Source organism: Uloborus diversus, chromosome 1 (genome assembly GCF_026930045.1).
Source record: "Uloborus diversus isolate 005 chromosome 1, Udiv.v.3.1, whole genome shotgun sequence".
In the NCBI taxonomy this organism is placed as follows: domain Eukaryota; kingdom Metazoa; phylum Arthropoda; class Arachnida; order Araneae; family Uloboridae; genus Uloborus; species Uloborus diversus.
In genome coordinates, this window is record NC_072731.1 from 61,619,153 (window position 1) to 61,640,482 (window position 21,330).

Here is a 21,330-nt window from a genome sequence, read left to right on the forward strand (position 1 = left end):
GTGGCCAAATTGAAACCAGATTTGAAAAAAAAGAAAAAAATCGCCAAATTTGTCGTCAAGTTGGTGACAAAACTTGCAGACCAAAAGACTGGCGATATATCGCCAAGTGTTCGCCAAATTATAACACCACTTGAATTTACATCGAAATTAACAATGATTCCCCCCCCCCCCAAGAAGGGGCAAAAAAAAAAACGTTTTTACTTCCTTTTACAAAAAGGAAGTATTGTATTTGCGAAAAAAATTTCACTCAAAAATCGACCTTAATTTCTATTTTGCTCAGTGCTCACCCCTGAATGAATGTTGAGTTTTTTTTCCGACTCGACCACACGTGGATAATTGCCTAAGAACGTAGAGGCACGCGAAATATCCATTTTGACGATTCCCGAGTTAGTTACAACGAGTTTTCTCGTGACGTCTGTATGTACGTATGTATGTATGTGCGTATGTACGTATGTATGTATGTGCGTATGTACGTATGTATGTATGTGCGTATGTATGTCGCATAACTTGAAATTTGGTACGTAGACTCTTAGTGGGGTCTAGTTGTGCACCTCCCATTTTGGTCGCATTCGGGTCTAAAGGAGTCTTTTGCCTCTTTAGACCCGAATGTGCCCCCATGTGATGCACCCGTCAGCTCGTTGTAAAAGGAAGTAAAAACATTGCAATGTCTCCGAACTTGCCGAATCGTTTTAGAAAATTTCCTGAATGAGAAATTTTTTGGGGAGGTCACAGTGCCTTCCTGTGATGTGACCTCTCGTTCGGACGCCCCTGATTCCAAAACTCACTGCAACATTAAAGCTGTAAAATTTCGAATGCAAAATATATTCATGCAAAAATGCAATGAACACTATATATACACTTTTCGATTTCTATGGTTAAGATGGAAATAATTCATTTATTCTGCGGCATTTGAGAAATGGAGCTTATTACTCTTTGGTGGCGCCATCTAACCATAAATTTCTGAAATAATTGTTAACTGATATGCAGGCATATTTTCAATAATGCAAGGATTTTCTGCACTTGATTTTACCCAAATTATTTTAAGAAAGAAAAAATGAGGAAAATTGAAAAGAAAAAAAAATTGCTGAATGGCTGAACCACAATCTTGAGCAAAAATTTGGAAGTCACCAGGCCCGTGTCCAGGATTTCAAAAAGGGAGGGGTTTAAAATTTTTCCCTTTATAACTTAGATTGTCGAAGGTAAACTAACTAAACATATTGAATACTTTTTAGTTCTATAACGAAGCTCCTTCTTTTTTTTTTTTTTTTGTTAATGATATCTTTTTTTCTTTTTTTATTTTTATTTTTAATTCTTCAACAATTTGCAAAAGTGGAAAAAACTGAACACATAGTTCTTTTATGCCACCAAATGCTAGTTACGTTCTTTTCTTTTTCATAAAATAATATTAAACAGGAATTTAATGAAAATATTAATTTTACACCAAAAAATTGCTGTTTCGCATAGAAACATACTTCTAATACGTGAAACGACAAATTCACCCAACACCAAAGGCGTATCCAAGGGAAGGGATTTGGGGATATATTCTTTTCCGAAACTCAAAAAGCTTTCCTATTTTGGTCATGAAAAAACCTAATGGTAATAAGCAAAGTAACCATTTCCCCTGTCCCTCTTTTTTTTTTCTTTTGGCTATATCATTGTCTAATACTCCTTTTAAATAAGTATCCCCTGCATGCTCAGCATTGCCAGATTCTTCAGCCATTTCTTTTTTCAAACATTTAGCAATCAAGGTGCTTGGGAATCCTACAAGGAAAGTGTTAATTTTTAAAGATGGGGAAATATTGCAGAGGGACCCTCTGCAATATGTGTGTACAGTGTTCACCCTCTGAGAGGGTGAACACTGTATCACTGCATTAACTCTAAAACTAATTAAAACTTAAAATACATTTTAAAAAATCATTTAATAATTCGTTGTTGTTGTTGTTTTTCAATGGGAGGGGTTTAACCCCCAAAAACCCTCCCCTTGGACGCGGCTCTGGAAGTCACTATCTGACGTCCCAAAACACTGCTTATTCGGGAATTTTTTTTCTGACGAATCAGCAAAGTCAGAGATAGTATTTCAATATTGAAATTAATTTTTATATGACACCCAATGTCTCTTTTAATTGGATGTAGGTATGTGTGCAATGTGTATGCATGTATCTTTCATTATTCGGTGATAAAATTCAGTGTTTCATTCGGTAAATTGAGAGGTTGCCTCTTCCCAAAAATACAACCTCGTGGTGCCCCTGATTAAGAAATAGATTAACTTGGCCATGGCCTAGGGCCCCAGATTTTAAGAGTCTCCCAAATGGCTAAAACTGTTTTAGCTCTTTCAAAGAAGCCCATCTGGAGGGGGAGGGGACATGGCGCAGACTGCGGCTTGTTGGGGGAGATCTTGCTCTCGGCGAGTCTTCGTGGTATTTAGGGGAGGTGCGCCCTTTCTCTTGGGGGGAGGCACGTTTTTTCATATGTTATCTCGAAAAAAAAAAATATTTTTTTTGTATTTATATGCGTCACACATGGCCAGATAGGCGAGATTCATCTTAGTATAAGATACCCTCCTGTAAAAAAAAAGGTTAGGCACCATTGATTAATTACATTAGCAAAAACCAGCCCTTAGGGGAAAAGCAAAGAATATCTCATGTATGAGGACTACTTACCCACACAAATAGGCGTAAGACCAGTCCATCGTCTTCCGTCCAGGCACGTCCTAGTACTATCTCCGAGTAAAGTGTAGCCGGTGTGGCACATGTACAGCACCGACGACCCTACGGATCGGTAGTTTCCGTGCATTTCGGAGTGGGGTACAGGCGGTGGTTCACTGCAAGTATCTTCTACAAGTGGGGAAGATCCAAATAAACATATAAAAATAGACTAACTTTCTGAATTGAATTAAAGCAGTAATTCATCAGCTTGCTCTGAGAGAGCAATGAATAAAAGAATCCCAGCATCAGTTCTCAGGAATAATATCAACTTAAACGCTTGGAGATTAATTATTCATTGAAACAGAACTAATTGTTCCTGCTATGAATACACAGGGCAGCCGAGAGGTCATGTCAGCCTACCTAGTAGAAAATTCAGCACTTAGTCCTTTGAGGAGGGGGCAACTTGGCGTCGGAGCAGTATAGGTTTTGTAGGTTTTATTGGCTAATGGGGGCCCGGCGGCATATAAGCAACCTTTATTTTGCTAGAGACCATACAAAAAATAGGAGAGACGGCCGATTGGCTTTCGCGTAAAAAAGTCATTCATCTCCTTCGTAGCTTGTTTTGCATGCGCTAATTATTGTTTCATTTTGAAACAAGATCTTCTGTAATTTTTTTCCGAAAGAGTGGGGAATGAAATATTCAAACTTAAATTCAGACCTTTTAAAAAAGTTATTCATCTCCTTCGTAGCTTGTTTTGCATGCGCTAATTATTGTTTAATTTTTGAAACAAGATCTTCTGGAATTTTTTTCCGAAAGAGTGGGGAATGAAATATTCAAACTTAAATTCAGACCTTTTTAAAGAACAGAATTTTTCACATGCGTTGCATTTGGGGGATCATAGATAACGTGCATTTGCCTCGTCTGACCAATCACAAGTCTCAAAACTACTGCAACGTCCCTAGCCGAGTAAAGGTTGTGTACTGCCCAAAAGCGTAATGGCAACAGTTGGAAATGAATAAAAAGGGTATAAGTCAGTACGAAGGAGTTTGAAGGGGAATTTTACGTATAAGATTTCGCCTTGCGTCCGTTTCCGAAACCAAAACTGCCACTGAATCACGAAATAATCCCTATTACAATATGGATTATTTCGTGATTTTAGTAATCCAACGGGAGGTTAGTTTTTAAATTTTATAAAAGTAATATTGTTGCAATTTTAACTTTGCAATGAAGCTGCTTCTTAACCATGCCACTTCGTAGAAATAAAGCTGTTTCTTTCTTTAAAGAATTGTCGTAACTTACTTGAACCTAGTTATTGATTCGGGAATTTTCCCGTGCTGGGCATATGACAGTACAAATTAAAGTGGACGGAACGTTTTGAGAATCCTCCAGGCTGCACCAAATTCCAAATCCCACTTCAATATTCAGTAAATTACCGCCCAATAGCCAGGGCTAAAGCAGAAATACATAAAATACACCGCCAGCTCAGTCATTTCCAGCCGAGGACTGCAGTTTCGTGCTTATTAGCACTCATCAGCCCGGCATAGGAAAGTGACTGAGCTGTCACTTTCCTAACTGCAGTCCTCGGCTGGAAATGACTGAGCTGGCGGTGTATTTCATGTATTCCCACTTCAATGTTCACGTTCACGGGTCACACAGCTCAACCTTCTGACCATCCACTTCGCTCTCTGGCCCAATTTAACTTGCGCATGAGGCTTCCACTTCCGATACCGCCATAGAAGAATATTCCAGCAGAAGACACTGGGTGTACCTTTATTAGCTTAAGCAATATCGGGACCCAGGGCTTGACTACCCAATAGGCTCAGGAAGCTTGAGAATTAACAGAGGGCCCCAAAATGACTTAAAATTCTCAGTTTCTGCTTTTGGATGTATTCAAACCTTGGAACTCGTTGAATAAAGATTTTGGAAGAATTTTAAAAAGTGATGACACAGTTCATAAAATAAGGTAGTAAGCTATTTTCATCTGTGGAATTTGCCCCAATGTGCTACAATATACTTTTATGACACTTTATAAATTTTATGAAATGATAAATCTGAAACACCAACTTATCTACTATGAATGGGAATAAAAATTAGTGTACGAAAGTTCAATACGTCGGGGGGGGGGGGGGGGGATAAACTTTATTTGGAAGTCTGCTTGGCCGTTTTTAGAAGCAATACATGTAGCATTTGTGAGTTTTGTTTCAATGTGCATAAAATTTTGAGACAATATATCCTGAAAACAAAAGATGGGGGCCCTGAAAAGAGGCTTAGCTTCCCTAACTTCAGATGTTAAGCGGGCCCTGTCGGGACCTCACCTTTAGCGTTGACCACTCATCCGCTACCAGCTCACCAAATGACCATCTTTTTTTCCACCGCTGGCCGTTATCGAACGTTATAGGAGCAAAACTAGGAGTGGCAGTTTCGGCTACGGACGCAAGGCCATGTCTTATAGACGTAAATTCCCCTTCAAACTCCTTCGTACTGACTTACATCCTTTTCCTTCATTTCCATTCCAACTGTTTCTATTACGCTTTTGGGCAGTACAGTTGTTTACATACGGCCCGGCGACCTAACTGACAAGGGGCCCGCCTTGAATCACGGCGGCTTTACTGAAAATACAGGAAAATAACTCTGTTGCTCCTTTCATAAAGTTTTTAGTTCTCAATAAAAATGTTTACAGCAATGTTTCGCAGCAACTAATGCCATTCAATAAACAAAAAAAAAAAAAAAAAACTATTATTCCTGTGGGACAAATAACATTCTGAAATACATTTTACCTCTCGGGAGGCAGACGGGCTTCTTAGTATCGCTCCACTTTCCCTTCCAGCATCGAACTATTCTTTCCGAAGCGAGAAAATATCCCTGATCGCACTGGAACGTGAATTTTTGCCTTCCTATGTTTGTAATATTCCCATGTTCCAGGGAAATATAAGGATAGGGTGGACATTCGGCATCTACAAAAAAAAAAACTTATGTCAGTTTATGTATCATGCATGCACTTATTAGCATTATATTTTCAAAAGTGCGTAAAAGGGAGGCACTTGTCCCCTTTCCACCTATCTCAATAATGACTGTAAAATTAATGTGGTACTACAAATTACTTCAAAGGTCTACGCTCTGCCAATTAGTTATTTTTTATCGTTTTTTAAGCAATTAAAATTGCTTATGTGTTTGACTTTTTTGCGGCTTGTTGTTTTTTATTCAATTGTCTGTATGATTGGTAAATGGCGAATCACAAGATCCATTGCTTTATCTCATGTATTCCCACTTCAATGTTTATGTGGTTAGTGGCTAGTGGCTTTTATGTCCATTGCGGTTTTTTTTTTAATTAGTTTTAAATATTCATTAATTTATTTTTCCTGACGTTTTATCTTTTCCCCTAGCACTGTTTCTTCTTTTTTCCGTTTCATTTATTTTACATATGATTCTCTCTTTTTTTTTTCCACGGAAAATTATAAACGGAAGTTTTGTTGAAGTTAACTGACAATCAAAACAAAGCTCCGACCTTTATATTATTCATTAAAGGATTTTAATACATAATTATTTCTTTTAAATACATATTTATTTATTTATTTATTATTATTATTATTATTATTGACTTTATTTCATTCAATATTACAATTGCAACACATTTTTTACTGCATACATAGTTTTTTTTCTTCTTTTTATGATTGCTTTTGCTTTATTTATTACTAACTGCGCTGCCTGTTGTTACACGGTCTACGTCGAACAGAAAAGTTGTGTCAAGTGATGCATGTTCAACAATTCGATGCGCCGAAATTACATTAGTTTTTTGCTCCCGCGAGTCTCTTTGCTCCCTTTAAATAGTGAATTTAAAACCCACGGTTGGATGCTTCTAAACACTAAGTTTTTTTTTAGGAGGGTGTTTTTTTTTCTTTTTTTTTTTTTGGGTGGGGGATACTTTTTTACTTTTGGGGGGCTTTTTTTTTGGGGGGGGCGAGGTCTTCGTGATTTTTAGAGGGATGCTTAGGGAGGGTGATCACTAGGAACTGAAAAAAAGAAATTGAGAAACTGGCAAAGCCTTTGTGCGGGAGAAAGTTGCCTCTTAACAAGACTATTTATCATACAAAATTTCAGCTAAATCAAATAATATCTTTAGCTGCTCATTTGACTTAGAATTTTAAGTAATTAGTCGGATTTTTCTCCAAACTGGCGAAAATGGAATGATAAAATATAATTACCTCTCATTTGAAACTTTATGTTTGAAATGGAACTCTTGATAAATAAATACTTAATATATAGTAGTTGAATTACCTAGGCGATAGCGAAATTGCTTTCAAACGTGTATTACACGCGCTAATCGCAATGCTCTACCGGCGCACTTTCTTATTGCGTTCAGTGGTATCAACTGCGTTCTTTGTTCTAGTTGGTTCTCTCTCTTTTAAAGTAGTTCATTTAGTTTGAATTATTTCAAACCATTGAAATGATTACTTCAAATATAAATGGAGACGCTGTTTTTGCATATAAACAAATTGAAAGGAAAAGGGGGGGAAAAAAACGCAATTATTAGACAAAGATTTTCTTTAGCATCGTAAATGAGATCTGCGTCAATTTTTATAAGTGCAACTGAATTCCAGTCACATTGAAGTCAAATAGTTATCTGCACTCAAATTTACTGTAGGAATCTTGAGTTCTTAAAAACAATTAAACAATTATCGAGTTTAGCCATTTTTTCCGTTTTAAAAGCTGTTAAAGGACCATCTCTCTCGCCTATTGTTGGTCAGCCTTGACAATGAAATATTTTCTTGGCATGACTACGTTATTTTATTATGCTGTAACTTGTAAAAGTATTCACTTCCAATCCGATGTGATAATTTAGAGATTTACTTATTATAAAGTATACTCTAACAACATATTCTGTGTCGAAACTTTCGCGTACTCTTGTGGGCATTTTCTCGAAACCGAAAAGTTCTATTTGTTGTCGTTAACCTTCTACAATGACTGTATTCTTTCTTAACAAGCAGAATAAAATATTTTTGTTTGAAATTCCATTCTAAATTTTGTAGATATACCATTGAGCTGTACTAAGTTCATCAGGAGAAACCTCTGCCAAAGATACATCTAATTTTTAAAAGTTTGCTACAGTCATATCTTCAAAGGACTCGAGTTGTTTCCCAATTTCTAAATCATATCCTTTTGGCCCAGCGTTTATTTCCATTCAAATGTTGGAGTAAATGGCGTTATTGTAATTCATTTGTATAATACCCCTTATGACTCCAATTTTCCTTATGACTCCACTTTTAAAAACCTGTATTGACAACTTTTTTGCACTTAAACGGCAGCGCGTTACTTAGAAATATCAATAATTTGCTTTCAAAAGTTAATATGCGTATTTTAATGTCATGTATCTACCAGACACAGGAGTTACAAGGATATCATACTTTGATTTAAGCTATGAGAGTAAAACAGCTTGGTCATCTGTTGTCTTTCTAGCTTTATTTTTTAATTCCTTAATTTGAATCAAAATATTACCCCTTCGACCGTCAATTTACAGCATATTCTTATGAAAAGTGTTATTCCTCATTTTTCTTTTCAACAGTTAATAATTCAAAATTCCTACAGTAAATTTCAATGCAGATAACTATTTGACTTTAAGTGACTGGAATTCAGTTGCACTTATAAAAATTGAAGCTGATCTCATTTACGATGTTAAAGAAAAACCTTGATTGCGTTTTTTTTTTCCCCTTTCAAGTTGTTTATATGCAAAAACAGCGTCTTCATTTATATTTGAAGTAATCATTTCAATGGTTTGAATTAATTCAAACTAAATGAACTACTTTAAAAGAGAGAGAGAACCAACTAGAACAAAGAACACAGTTGATACCAGTGAACGCAATAAGAAAGTGCGCTGGTAGAGCATTGCGATTAGCGCGCTTAATACACGTTTGAAAGCAATTTTGCAATCGCCTAGGTAATTCCACTAACTATATATTAAATATTTATTTATGAAGAGTTCCATTTCAAACACACAAAGTCTCAGATGAGAGGTAATTATATTTAATCATTCCATTTTCTCCAGTTTGGTGAAAAATCAGGCTAATCACTTAAAATTCAAAGTCAAATGGGTAGCTAAAGATACTATTTGATTTAGCTGAAATTTTGCATGATAAATAGGCTTGGTAAGAGGCAACTTTCCCGCATATAGGCTTCGCATATTTCTCAATACCGTTTTTTTCACTTCCACCCTTATACATGGTTACATGATGCAATGCACCGACACACAGCCCGGTCATTCCATCAAGAGATTGTAGTTTCGTCCTTGTTTGGACTCATCAGCTTGGAATAGGGATTAACCGAACTGAAGGCAGATGTCATCTCACTGAAGCTGAGAGTGCCAACAAACTGGTGAAGTAAATTTATATCACCAGCGAGAGACCGCAGACATGGTGCGGTTGAACTTGTAAATTGAAGGCCCTGCCGATTTCACATAATATTTTGTTCATACAGCGATGTATCGCACGGAATGAGTTCAATGTGAAATCTAACCACAGAAACTTTATTTTAATCGCTGTACGAAATACTATCGACTATTACAGCCTTGAGATGTAAATTCAACAAACTCTAGTTGACAGCTTACCTTTTGCTTTCTTGGCCTCTGCTAAACATGACAACGTTAATAATCCGAGAGCAGCATGAAAAAGGCAAACAGCTTTCATACCTAATTGCATAGCAAATGATTATGAAGAGCACTAATTCATTTGCTTGTGATTTTCCATTTTGAAAGCGGAAGGCTTCTACTTCCAGGAGATGAAGGGAAGTGCGCAGGAAAGATAAAATTGTGTTATATTAGTAGCGGCAATGCTTCTCAAAGAATTCTTGATCACTGTGACAGAACTGTAATTAGAGTCCGCAGCAATCGTACGGTTCAGACTGGTCTATTGAAACAAAACGTGCCACTGCTGCGGACACTCGCTGCAGGGCCGACAAGAGGCCAAGTCAGTCTAGTCAGAAACTAGGAGCACGGCTCGAGATCAGAGTAGTTTTAATTTAATAAGTTGCATGGGGTGAGGGAGCCCTGGCGACCAAACTGACAAGGGGCCCGCGCTTGGCTCTCGGCGGCTCTGTCTCGCTATATTTCCTTAGCTGCCACGCTGCCAGTTTGTTGGCACTCAGCTCCAATGAGATGACATCTGCCTCCACATTGGTTATTGTCTATTTCAGACTGATGAGTCATCAGTTTGAAATAGACAAGTGATGAGTCCATAAAATAGGCGAAACTGAAGTCTCTAGATGATATAACTGGGCAGTCGGTATACTACATGTTATTCTTATTGTTATGTTTTATGTTTCGGTTTGCTTATTTATTAATAGTTTGTAATGAACTACTAAATATTAATAAATAAGCTACTGGTACCGTTTGGGATGTTATTCATATTTCTTTATTTTTGCTTTTTTTAAACACTTTTAATATTACTTGTTACGTTTTTCACAGAAATTCTGAGGCCTGCTTTTGCTTATATCTCAGTAACTATAGACCACTTAGAGACTTCGTGATTTCAGTGAATGATTTGTCAAAATTCTGCTGTTTAATTATTGAGTGCTGATACGTATATTAGCACAATAACAGTCAATAATTAAATATTTTGAGGTTTTTGAGAGTATTTGGTAAGATTGAAGTAACGGTTTTTATTTCAGTGGTGATGTTCAGGTCCGGACCATTCACTTGAAGCTAATAATTAAATTCCTGTTATAAAGTTTAAAGTTTTTGACTAGCCAGGGCAGGATTTATATTTAACCAGGCCCTAAGCTATTTCAGGTATGGGACCCCTTTTGTAGCTTGAACAACGTTTCTTTCGGTGGTATAAGAGGCTTTTTTTTTATTTTTTTCTCTTTTTTACTATGTGTTTGTCGCTTTCCTCTGATGCATACAGCAATACTTTTACTTTTTCCATAGTTTTTTCTAGTGTTTTCCCAGATGTCATTTTTGGATTGACCTTAAGAGGGGTAATGGTATCAAGAGAGTGACTCCAGGACTCCCCTTTAAGTGGAATATAGAATATCCCCAATTGTTGGGGTGGGTCCGGTGGGGTTTCTTCCCCGGAGGAAATTTTCAAAAATAGATATAAAATTCTGCATTTTGAAGCCTTATAACATGTTGTTGGAAATACAAAAACATCAGAAAAGAGATAAGCAAACAAAACTTTTTTAAAGTTATATACTCTTTCGCAAATTAAGATCAGTAAAAATTGTTTTTATTCGACAAATCAATGACCGCAGTTGACAGAGAGAAAGAGTGCTGGAAGAGCAAAGACAATGCATTGTTACTTGCTCACATTGGCTTTTGGTACAATTAGTCTTTAATCACCCCTCCCACCCATCGACAAATAGAACAATGAATTAAATATAAAATGATCAATAATAAAAAATGCTTTAAGAAAAAGGATGTACAGATTTAGAAAATAAGTATCAATAGAGTACATACTGCCCATTTGAACAATTCATAATTTATACACTTGATAAGAAGAAAAGTTGGACCCCACTTTGCTTAAGATTTTCAAAGACTTATATAATAATATTCAAGAACTCTAAAACAATTAAAATTATTCAACGCACTTCATTTGTACTTTCCAGTCTCTGATATTTTAGTACTTGATTGTAAATTTTAACAGTCTTGTTCTAACTCATTAACAGTTATTTTAAATTTAAAAGGAAAAATGAACTATAGATTTTTTCATGACAACCACTTTTTTTCAGTTGCAAGTGAGCCAGAAAACAAAAAGAAATAGAGGTAGTGTATTTTTTTTTCGTGCTAATCAAATAGACAAAACGCAGAAGTAAGATATAAACAGACAATAACAAAACAACTTCCAAAATACTGCATTCGCAATTATATAAATAGCGAGATACATGTGAGTCGCAAAAATTTGTAATGTGTTTCAGAAACGCAGGAACTTACAAAGGTTTTTTTAGTACCAAGGAGCTGAATTTGTCATATACGTATTGGCATTTCTTCTCCTTACCTCCTCTCTCCCATTTCTGGTTTATAGCCACTCTTTAGAACATTTTCAAAGCACTAGAAAATGATATTTATTATTTAAAGTTTTTTTTTTGGTACGAATCATGCTTATTTCTGAGAATTGGGGGCCCCTAACAAAGCGGTGGTCCTGAGCTATAGCTTGCTTAGCTTGTACGTAAATCCAGGCCTGTGACCAGTACACTACTCGACATTGAAAATGCAGCACTAAGAAAGAGTGGTCCGGAAGCGATGAAATTGGCAAAAAGACAGAGCGCAAGGAACAATATGTGATCTTAGTAACTCTCGTTGTACTACTTCTTAGAGGAAATTAAAGAGCTTAAATACGTATAAAAAAATAATAAATGTTTGACAAATTTCTAGCACTTGACTTTAATATTCGCGGTTAAGAAAAAATTAAAAATTTGAAGGTTGGATTTTTTCAACCTTAAACTTTTGGATCTTTTCATGCATAGAATATTCGTAAAAACCGTAAAAAATAGCTTTCCCACATACAGCCATTTATATATATATATACTATATATATCAGATTATTTTTTCAATTAGACTATCCGATGGGGATCGTGTTTATTATGCTATCAAAACTCCCTTTGTATTGTAAACAGTTTGCTTGATCTAAAGACAGGATGTAGTAAGCACACATCCGTTACTTACTTTATTTGGATAAAGTGATTAAAATACGAACATAGTCCATTCATAAAAGTTAGAGATAAAACACCCTGCGTCTCGATTATCTCTTCAGATTGGTTGTGTACGCGAAGGACGTAAACAAGTGTGATTTTCACGTGTTCAACTGCTACAATATTTGCATTAGACCGCAGCCTGCGGTTTTGCTGAGAAAATGTTCAACCTGATGCAGATAAAATTATTTAAAAGTTTTTTTTTTTTTTTTTTTTTTGACAACTATAAGCTTGCGACTTAAAGCTTGTATCTTGGACTAAATTGTACGTTCGGTTTTTCAGCCAACCGTAAAATACCGTACTTCCTTACGCACTACCACCAATTCCAAAATTTGTCTTCTTTTTTTTCTGTAAAAGCTATTATTATTATTACTTCCTTTTACAAAAAAGGAAGTATTGTATTCGCGAAAAAATTTTCACTCAAAAATCGACCTTAATTTCCATTTTGCTCACCCCCAAATGAATGTTGAGTTTTTTTTCAACCCGACCACACGTGGGTGGATATGTGCCTAGGAACGTACAGACACCCGAAATATCCATTTTGACGATCCCCGAGTTAATTACGAGTTTTCTCGTGACGTCTGTGTGTACGTGTGTTTGTGCGTATGTGTGTATGTGTGTCGCATAACTCAAGAACGGAATGTCCTAGAAAGTTGAAATTTGGTACGCAGACTCCTAGTGGTGTCTAGTTGTGCACCTTCCTTTTTGGTTGCATTCGTATGTTCCAAAGGGGGTCTTTTGCTCGTTTTGGGGGGAAACCATTGTTAATTTCGATGTAAACTCACGTGGTGTTATAATTTGGCGGACAATTGGCGATATATCACCAGTCTTTTGGTTGCCAAGTTTTGTCGCCAACTTGGCAACAAATTTGGCTTTTTTTTTTTTTTTTAAATCTGGTTTCAATTTGGCCACTGTTGGTGATATTTAGAGAGTAAACTGTTGAATCATATTAAAACTGCCAATAATGAGAAAATTACATTAAATTTGAGTAAAATGAAGTCATGTGATGTACACATCAGCTCGTTTTTTTTTTTTTTTTTTAAATTTAAACCGTTTTTATTTTACTCATTATTATGAGACAAGGAAATAAAAGAGCTCTCACAGAGATGGGTTACTGGTTAGATGGGGCTTTTAAGACAGCTCAGAGCTAAGTCCTTTTGATCCCGTCCAAGAGCCGAGCAACTCCTATTCCAGCAATGCGGAGTAGCACCCCCAGGAAGTTCTTCCCCTATACAGTTCTTGATTTTAAATATCGCAATAAACGAAGTAAAACGATATCTTGTTACTTGTTGCAACTATCTATATACTAGAAAATCACCCGTCGAGGTATGACGGGTGAAAACTGCTTGTACATTTGAACGAAGCCATTGCCTCTTTGGTGATATTTTGATTGCTGAAATTTTAACCCTCACTCCCGTGGATAACTCCAGTTGATAGTGTTAACTGTAGACCATTATTTCGTTTCTTCATTCTCCTAAAATGACATTCGTACTAGTAAAACAGTGAAGTTACCGAATCCAGTTCAGCCTTGTCACAGTAAAGCTTTTCCCTGCGTTTTAAACATCACTGGAACGCATTATCAAATTATCATGCCGTGGCGCGAGTTTCATTGCCGGTGACGTTAGGAGCGTTACTCGATCATTCGCTATAATATATATGAGGATGGCGTATTATTTTCGGGGAGCCATCCTCGTAGGTCTAATCTAAGGGCCTTTGGTAAATCAGACTCTGCTCGGGTTAAAAGCACAACCAACAAAAAAACGAACTCATTAATCGTCCTCGCTGGATTAACAACTGGAACTGCTGAGGAAACTCGTCCGGTTGGAGATATAATGAAGAAAATAAAAGGAGTCAAGTCGTTCCAAATTGCCCTTGCGGTTTGCCCGGAAGGCTTGGTGACTCATCTAATAACGCCGGTGGCTAATGAGGGGTCTTCGGAGTTCGTCAGCGATGCGCGACATCCATTGAACGCACCTAGGAGGATTGTTTGAAAATCACGAAAACGATCTTTTCTAGCTCGAGAGCAGAAATGAATTATCTTTTCACAACTGGGAGAAGATTTAATGACCTCGGTTTGAAACGTGAATTATTATTCAAAACCAATGTTTGTTTTGGTTGCTGCATGGTTTATATTATAATGCTCATAGGAACCATTTCCAAAAGATCTTCTCATTGGGACCCGAAGTTATGTGAAAACTTGGTTTATGGAGTTTGGACTACAAGGGGGTCAACCCCAGAACCCCCCCCCCCCTCCCCCAGGTTTAAATGTATATGGCAAGTCGTATTGTACATAACATGTAAGGCTTGTTATGGCCCCCGCCCCCTCCTCAGCAGGTGTATTCTGACTGCGCTGCTGTTGAAATGAAATTGTTTGTAATTGCTGATAATCCAGTACTGATGTATGAATAAATCCCGTCAAAAACATTAATATATATATATATATACTAGTGAAAATACCAGGCGTTGCCTGGGTCAGTAATAATTAAGAGAAAAAATCGTTACTTGCTTTTGTTTTCTGTTTTAAGTGAAAGAATTTAAAACACATCTTTTTGACGTGATTAAAAATCGAGTTTCTTCCTTACTCATAAAACTAAAATAGCAATAAGTATAAAGAACAAAATAGTATTGATTTAGAAACGAAAGCACTATATTTAAGCATATACAAATTTCCAAAACATGAAATTAATCTTCTCATGTTTAAAAAGATTAATCTGTTGATACTTTTTTTTTAACATGGAGTCTAAAACCTTTTCTGTATGACTAATGAAGTACGAAGTGATTTAAAAAAAGTAGCTGCGCTCGTAATCCCCTTATACTTGCTTTGGCTATTTTGGGAAATTTCAATCATTGTGGGCTCTTGGTGCGATTTTACCGAAATTGCGAGAGTCGTTTTGGGGTACCTTCAATGATTCTCCCCCCTTCTTTCCTTCCTTTGTAAAACGATATGATATTAATTTTCGTTACAGAGATATCGTCGCCAGATTCTGAGATACTTTTGGTCACCATAAAATGGCGCTAAACAGTTTCATCCGAAATGTTTCCAAAATAAGTTGTAAAATCTGGTGATAGTTTGAAATTGTGCAAAAAGGAAAATTAATGGAAGTTTTTGTGCTGTTTATGGATTTGCCTAATTTAGTTGCTGGATTATTTAACACAGTAAAAAAAGTCTTTTGAAAATTCTTTGATTGGCGATATTTTGTTCACATGGTGAAAGCTGAGAAACATTATGACGTAGTCTTCGGCTTCAAAAACAGCGACGTTGAAAAAACTGCCAAATGCATCAGCTACGGAAATCTTTCTGCAAAAATTTTGGCGATCTGCTGGTTGATTGGATAATGAGTAAGCGTTCAATCAGCATAAATAATAATAAAAACCATTAATTACATTAAAGTTCCGTTTAAGTGGAAAATGATCAGCCAAATCATGTATTATTTGCCAATCTTGTGCAAAAATCTTACTTCAAGATTTGACTTCAGAAAAGCCTTGAACAGTCACGAAAAGCAAAGATAGTCAACAATACAACAATTGCCGCTATCGACAGGGAGTTGAGATGCTACACTAAATACTGTATTGAGTTGAGGAAAGCCTTCGAACATGGAACTAAAAAGCTCATAACTCGTTTTTTATTCTACTTAGGAATTTCGAACAGGTGCCATCTTCAGCAGAAAAATCAGAGCTTTCGATGGACATATAATGTAAATATGTGCAAGTATTTTTTCATCCCAATATTAGGGAATGTATACAAAAATTGTATTTTATTGCCCCCCTAAGGGGGTTTTGCCCCCCATAACGCGACGAAAACTACCCTATGTGTTATTCTGATGCATAAGCTATATTATTGTAAAGTTTTATGAAAATCCGTTCAGTAGTTTTTGGTGAAAGAGTAACAAACATCCATACATCCATACAGACAAACTTTCGCATATATAATAGTAGTGAGATATATATATATATTTGGGTGGTCCTTATTTATATAGGAAAATTTTTTTTTCGGAATTCAACAAGTGACGCCCCCTAGTTTTGTGACACTATATTAAAAAGTAATCAGTTCAAAATTTGAACTCGATCGGTCAATAATAACACGTGCCCCTAGGACGTTGAACTTTAACACTTTTGATAATTTTCCCACAAATCTTCGAGTTTTTACTTCAGACCCCGTACATCGTTTCTCCTATGTTTGCAAAATATTTTTACAGCGAGGTAGCACTAAAATTAATCTTTTTAATTACTTCATATCGTCTAAAGATTTTACATTGAATAAGAATGAAATATTCCTTTAGAAACTTGACCTTAATCGTACGCTTTTCTCACCGTATCTCAATCGTGTCCTTTTTTTTTCCGATAGTCTTGGAGTGTCTGTAAAATACTAAATTGCTTTTGTGACTCATATTTGGTAAATTGATTGTGAAATTCTTCGATTAATTGTGCTCCTCTTTCAATTGTATCTTTCACAACTTTCAGCATTTTAACGATATCTCTTCCCTTTAAATAGTTTCCTTCATTTTGCCATGAATCAGGATCAAATAGGAAAACATCTTTTGGTGTTTGTAACTTATCAAACGGTTTTATTGACTTGTAATTGCTTCTATAAACAAGAAGATCTTTTCTAAGAAAGTATTCCAAATCATCTACTGTTAATTGAAATTTTTTATACAGTAACAGACACGTCTTCCTATTCAGCAAGCATATTTTTTGAAGTAGTCTTTTCCTATCTTCAAAGTTAATTCCTTCATCCAATACGGACAAAGCTACTAGTTCATCCCCTAAGTACCATAATTGATTTATGAATTTTTCAATCACTGCTTCTGCTGTATGTTTGTCATCATTTTGTACGCTGCAGATTTTTTAGACACTAGACTTTATATTCAGTAAATTACCGCCCAATCGCCAGGGCTAATGCAGAAATACATGAAATACACCGCCAGCTCAGTCATTTCCAGCCGAGGACTGCAGTTTCGTGCTTATTAGCACTCATCAGCCCGGCATAGGAAAGTAACTGAGCTGGAGATGGAAAACCACTTTATATTAATTTAAAAGGCCTAGAATGGGTTGCTTCGAAAAACTATATCTTCATACAACATTTAACTGTAAAACAGCATTTACGGACAATCTCTTCATGTAAGGTCAATTTAAATTGTTTCCTAAATATATAAATATTTAAACAATAAATTCCTTTTGCCACCCATCTGGCTCACAGATAAGCTCCAGGTTGCCGAAAACATATCCCAACACGTTATGAGAATTCTCTGTAATATTTCTTAATTCCGCTTTCTACGAACAATAATATGTCATCAAATTCTTCTTTTAGAATTTAAGTGGTATGTGTAATTTTTGAATTTTGAAGAGCTTAAATAATGGAATATCGAGTCTAGAACTAAGAAAGGCAAGAACTTCTTTAAAGACACTCTGCAGTACGATTTCAAGTGCATGATGATAGCAATACAAATGCAATATATCACCGTTCAGCTTTTGCTCTAAAAAATTACATGCACAATTTACACGGCCGGTATTGTAAGCCGCTGTATAAAACACTACAGCTTGAACAGTTAGCAATAAAGAGCAATCGTCTAAGATATCATATACAACTGAAGAGATATCTCAGAAATTCTGAGTAGCTGTTCAACATTGGAACCTGAAGCTATCATGGTAAGCCTATTGGCGTTTTTTCCAGCTACATCTGGATGTAGCTTTGTATCCCAGGGAATAATTAAAAAATTTAAATTTAAATTCATGAAATCTGATTTTACCTCTCGAAGATTTTCTCTTGCTCTCTTAAGGGATGTACGATTGATCATAAAGTTAGTTGGATTTCAATTTACTGCACCTACATAGGCTGTTAATAAATAATCAGTATCTTTGTTCCTAATATGGCATTTGTCTAACATTGATGAAATGCGAGCATTTCTCAATAGTTGTCAAGATTTTTTGCGTTGTGGTAAACCAGACATAGAAAAAAGGTTCAACAGGCTAGGATAGATACCCATTTCAGTTTCTAAATCTTATAAATTGCAAGAGGAATTTGATGATAATAAAGGACTATGTACTGAAATAGAAGACAGTTTAAAGTATAGATTTTTACATTATTCTGATCTGGAATTTTTTTTAATTTATGTTTTAGATATGGAAAATAGAGTTTATTTTTATGGTAGGGTAATCGAGGATTTTTCAAAATTTAAATTATAAGAATGCATAAACATTTAAGTACATAACTAAAGAACAGCGAATTAAAATATAATTATCATTACTTATATTTATAGCATGGAAACCTAGTGACCCTATTTGCCACACCTATTACATACACAAAATTTTTTCTAAAACAACACACTCAAAGCCTGGAGGAGGCAATGTGTTGTTGTCAAAAATCATTCATTAACGGCCTCGGCCATTCATTAATGGCCTTTAGAATCCCTTGTGTCCATCTTGGTGGAAAGAAATGTTTCCCTGCCGCTTGGTTTGAAACGAGCGCGAATAGCGGTATGCCTGTCCCAAGGTCATTGGTGTACATGGTTGCGGCAACAAATATTGACAACTCAACTTTTTGCTATTGAAGTGAAATGAAGTGCTACATGTTGTCATTGCGCCAAGTTACTCGCGCCTCGCACTCGTACGAATCACGTGTAGATAATCCTTGGAATATCTTTACCATTTTCTTTTCCCTTCTTGTATTGTCCAAAATGTTTGAATAAATGTGTCACTTTTGTGTAACTTCGTTTTCTTCATGAACATAACACGCCAACCTGCCGTAAATTGGTGACCTGAGGACTTATTTAAAAAAATGTATGCAGTTAATGTTATCTGAATGCAGCCTTAAGAATGCGTGTTAATGAAGCATTTTGCGTCATTGTTTTCCTGAGGACTTTGATTAGTAAGTTTTTGTATTTGGAGCTACTACTGTGAATTAGCGATGACTGCTCCCGATCAACAAAATCAGGTTGCGAAAGTTGCACTTCGCATCCCGCCAGGTTTTGCCTCTGGCCCTTAAGCTCCTGTTGGACAACCTCATCAATCAATGCGGCAAAGTCAAGCAGTCAGTGGAAATCAACCTCATGGGCCTGGTGTTCCACAAAATTTTAGTACAACACCTCACCCTCCTGTTGGTCACTCACCTGGTCCCCAGCAGTAGCAGCAACAACAACAGCAGCAACAGCAATCTCCAGTCTCTCAACAAGCTCAACAGCAGCAGGCACAGCAACAGCCCCAGCAACAACAACAACCACAGGCTCAACAGCAGCAGCAACAAGCATCGCAACAACCACAGCAACCTGTACCCCAGCAGAAAACACAACAGCAGCCACATCAGCAACGGGCCGGATCCCAGCATTCTCCCGCTAGCCAACAACAATCGAGAATACAGTACAGCCAGACTGCTAATCAGCCTCATTAGTCCCAGAGCAATTTCAATATTTCTCAGAGCACCACTCCCCAGCCTCAAGTGTACACTACCCAATCTGCTACATAAACCAATTACCTCATCGAGTGGTTCTTCATTGAAACCTACAACTCCTTCATCAGAAGATGAAGCAACTGTTCAACCAAGGACTACACGTTCTGGATGTCATGTGCATTTTCCCGCTAGATATCGTTGACACTGGGAGGAGAATATGCGGCAACAAATACTGACAACTCAACTTTTTGCTATTGAAGTGAAATGAAGCGCTACATGTTGTCATTGCGCCAAGTTACTCGCGCCTCGCACTCGTACGAATCACGTGTAGATAATCCTTGGAATATCTTTACCATTTTCTTTTCCCTTCTTGTATTGTCCAAAATGTTTGAATAAATGTGTCACTTTTGTGTAACTTCGTTTTCTTCATGAACATAACACGCCAACCTGCCGTATAACCTATGTAATATGTAAAATTTTGCAGAATGAAAGTGAGAGAATGGTTGGTCTGGAAGTAGTAACATCTATTGAGGTTCAAAATTACTTTAAATATGAAACCTAGGAATATTTTTACATAAAAATGAGAAAATCGGCAAATTTTTTCTTCAAAACTCTTAAAAGGGGGACCCTAGGGGCACGTGTTAATATTCATGGATTGACTCAAAATTTTGCATGGATCATTTATTTGTATAATGGAACAAATTGAGGGGGCGTCGTGTAAAATATCTACAACTTCAAAAATAAGGACCACCCTAATATATATATATATATATATATATATATATATATATATATATATATATATATATATATATATATATATATATATATACTAGAGGATCCGACAGACGTTGTTCTGTTTAAACTTTGTAAATTGAAAAGTTAAAAAATTTCGATAAACTACCAAGTGTTTGAACCGTTCTGTTGAAAAAAATAAGTAAGGAAATGTGTTAAGCTGCTTGGTGTCAGAATTCGTACATTTATTACAATTTAATTTATCTAATGCCTACTGAGCAGTTTTTTTTATTAACTATTTTTTCTCCCGTACTTGATGGTTTGTTCCTTCAGCCATACTCAAAGGATAAAAAGCGTCCTCAGATATTAAGTGTAAAAAAAAACTACCCATCTAGAACAGCGGGAAATCCCGCTGCAACATCTCCCATATGTAAAAGAAAGGATATCGTTTGAAAAATGATAAAGGTAAAAACAGTTCTCTAAATAAGCGAAAATCACTCATCCCCCCCCCCCCTCCGATGTAAAATAAACACATTCTTCAACTAAAATGACTAAAAACTCTTTAAAAACGAAAAACAATTCTTTGCAATTTGAAATATTTCGCCAAACAAACATAACATACAATAAATTGTATTAACAGTAGCTTTAAAATGTAATCAAATGGTCACGCAACTCTACTGTTTATATCCGAAGTCATCAAGCCACCACGTTACTGTAATCCAGTCGATCAGTGAGCGAAGCTAACTCCGACCGATTAGCGGTCCGATCTTTTGAACGAAAACTTTTAAAACTTCATATATTGCCGAATTTGTTCTTCCCCCAAAATAAAGATCTTCCACTGCACTGATCTTTTGTGTACAGAACTACCCTGTTGTATAACGAAAATAAAA

General features: G+C 36.2%; 1 protein-coding gene across 1 annotated transcript in view; it reads right to left on the reverse strand.

Moving 5' to 3' along the window:
* LOC129234609 (complement factor B-like) overlaps nucleotides 1-9,371 on the reverse strand; it is a 45,868-nt gene extending 36,497 nt beyond the window's left edge. The window contains exons 1-3 of the mRNA XM_054868638.1: nucleotides 9,245-9,371; nucleotides 5,424-5,600; nucleotides 2,661-2,834 (exon numbers count right to left, since the gene is read on the reverse strand). Of these exons, the coding sequence (XP_054724613.1) occupies nucleotides 2,661-2,834; nucleotides 5,424-5,600; nucleotides 9,245-9,335 (442 nt within the window). The 5' untranslated portion in view covers nucleotides 9,336-9,371. The remainder of the gene's footprint in view (nucleotides 1-2,660; nucleotides 2,835-5,423; nucleotides 5,601-9,244) is intronic.
* Between the last annotated feature and the right edge of the window lie 11,959 nt (nucleotides 9,372-21,330).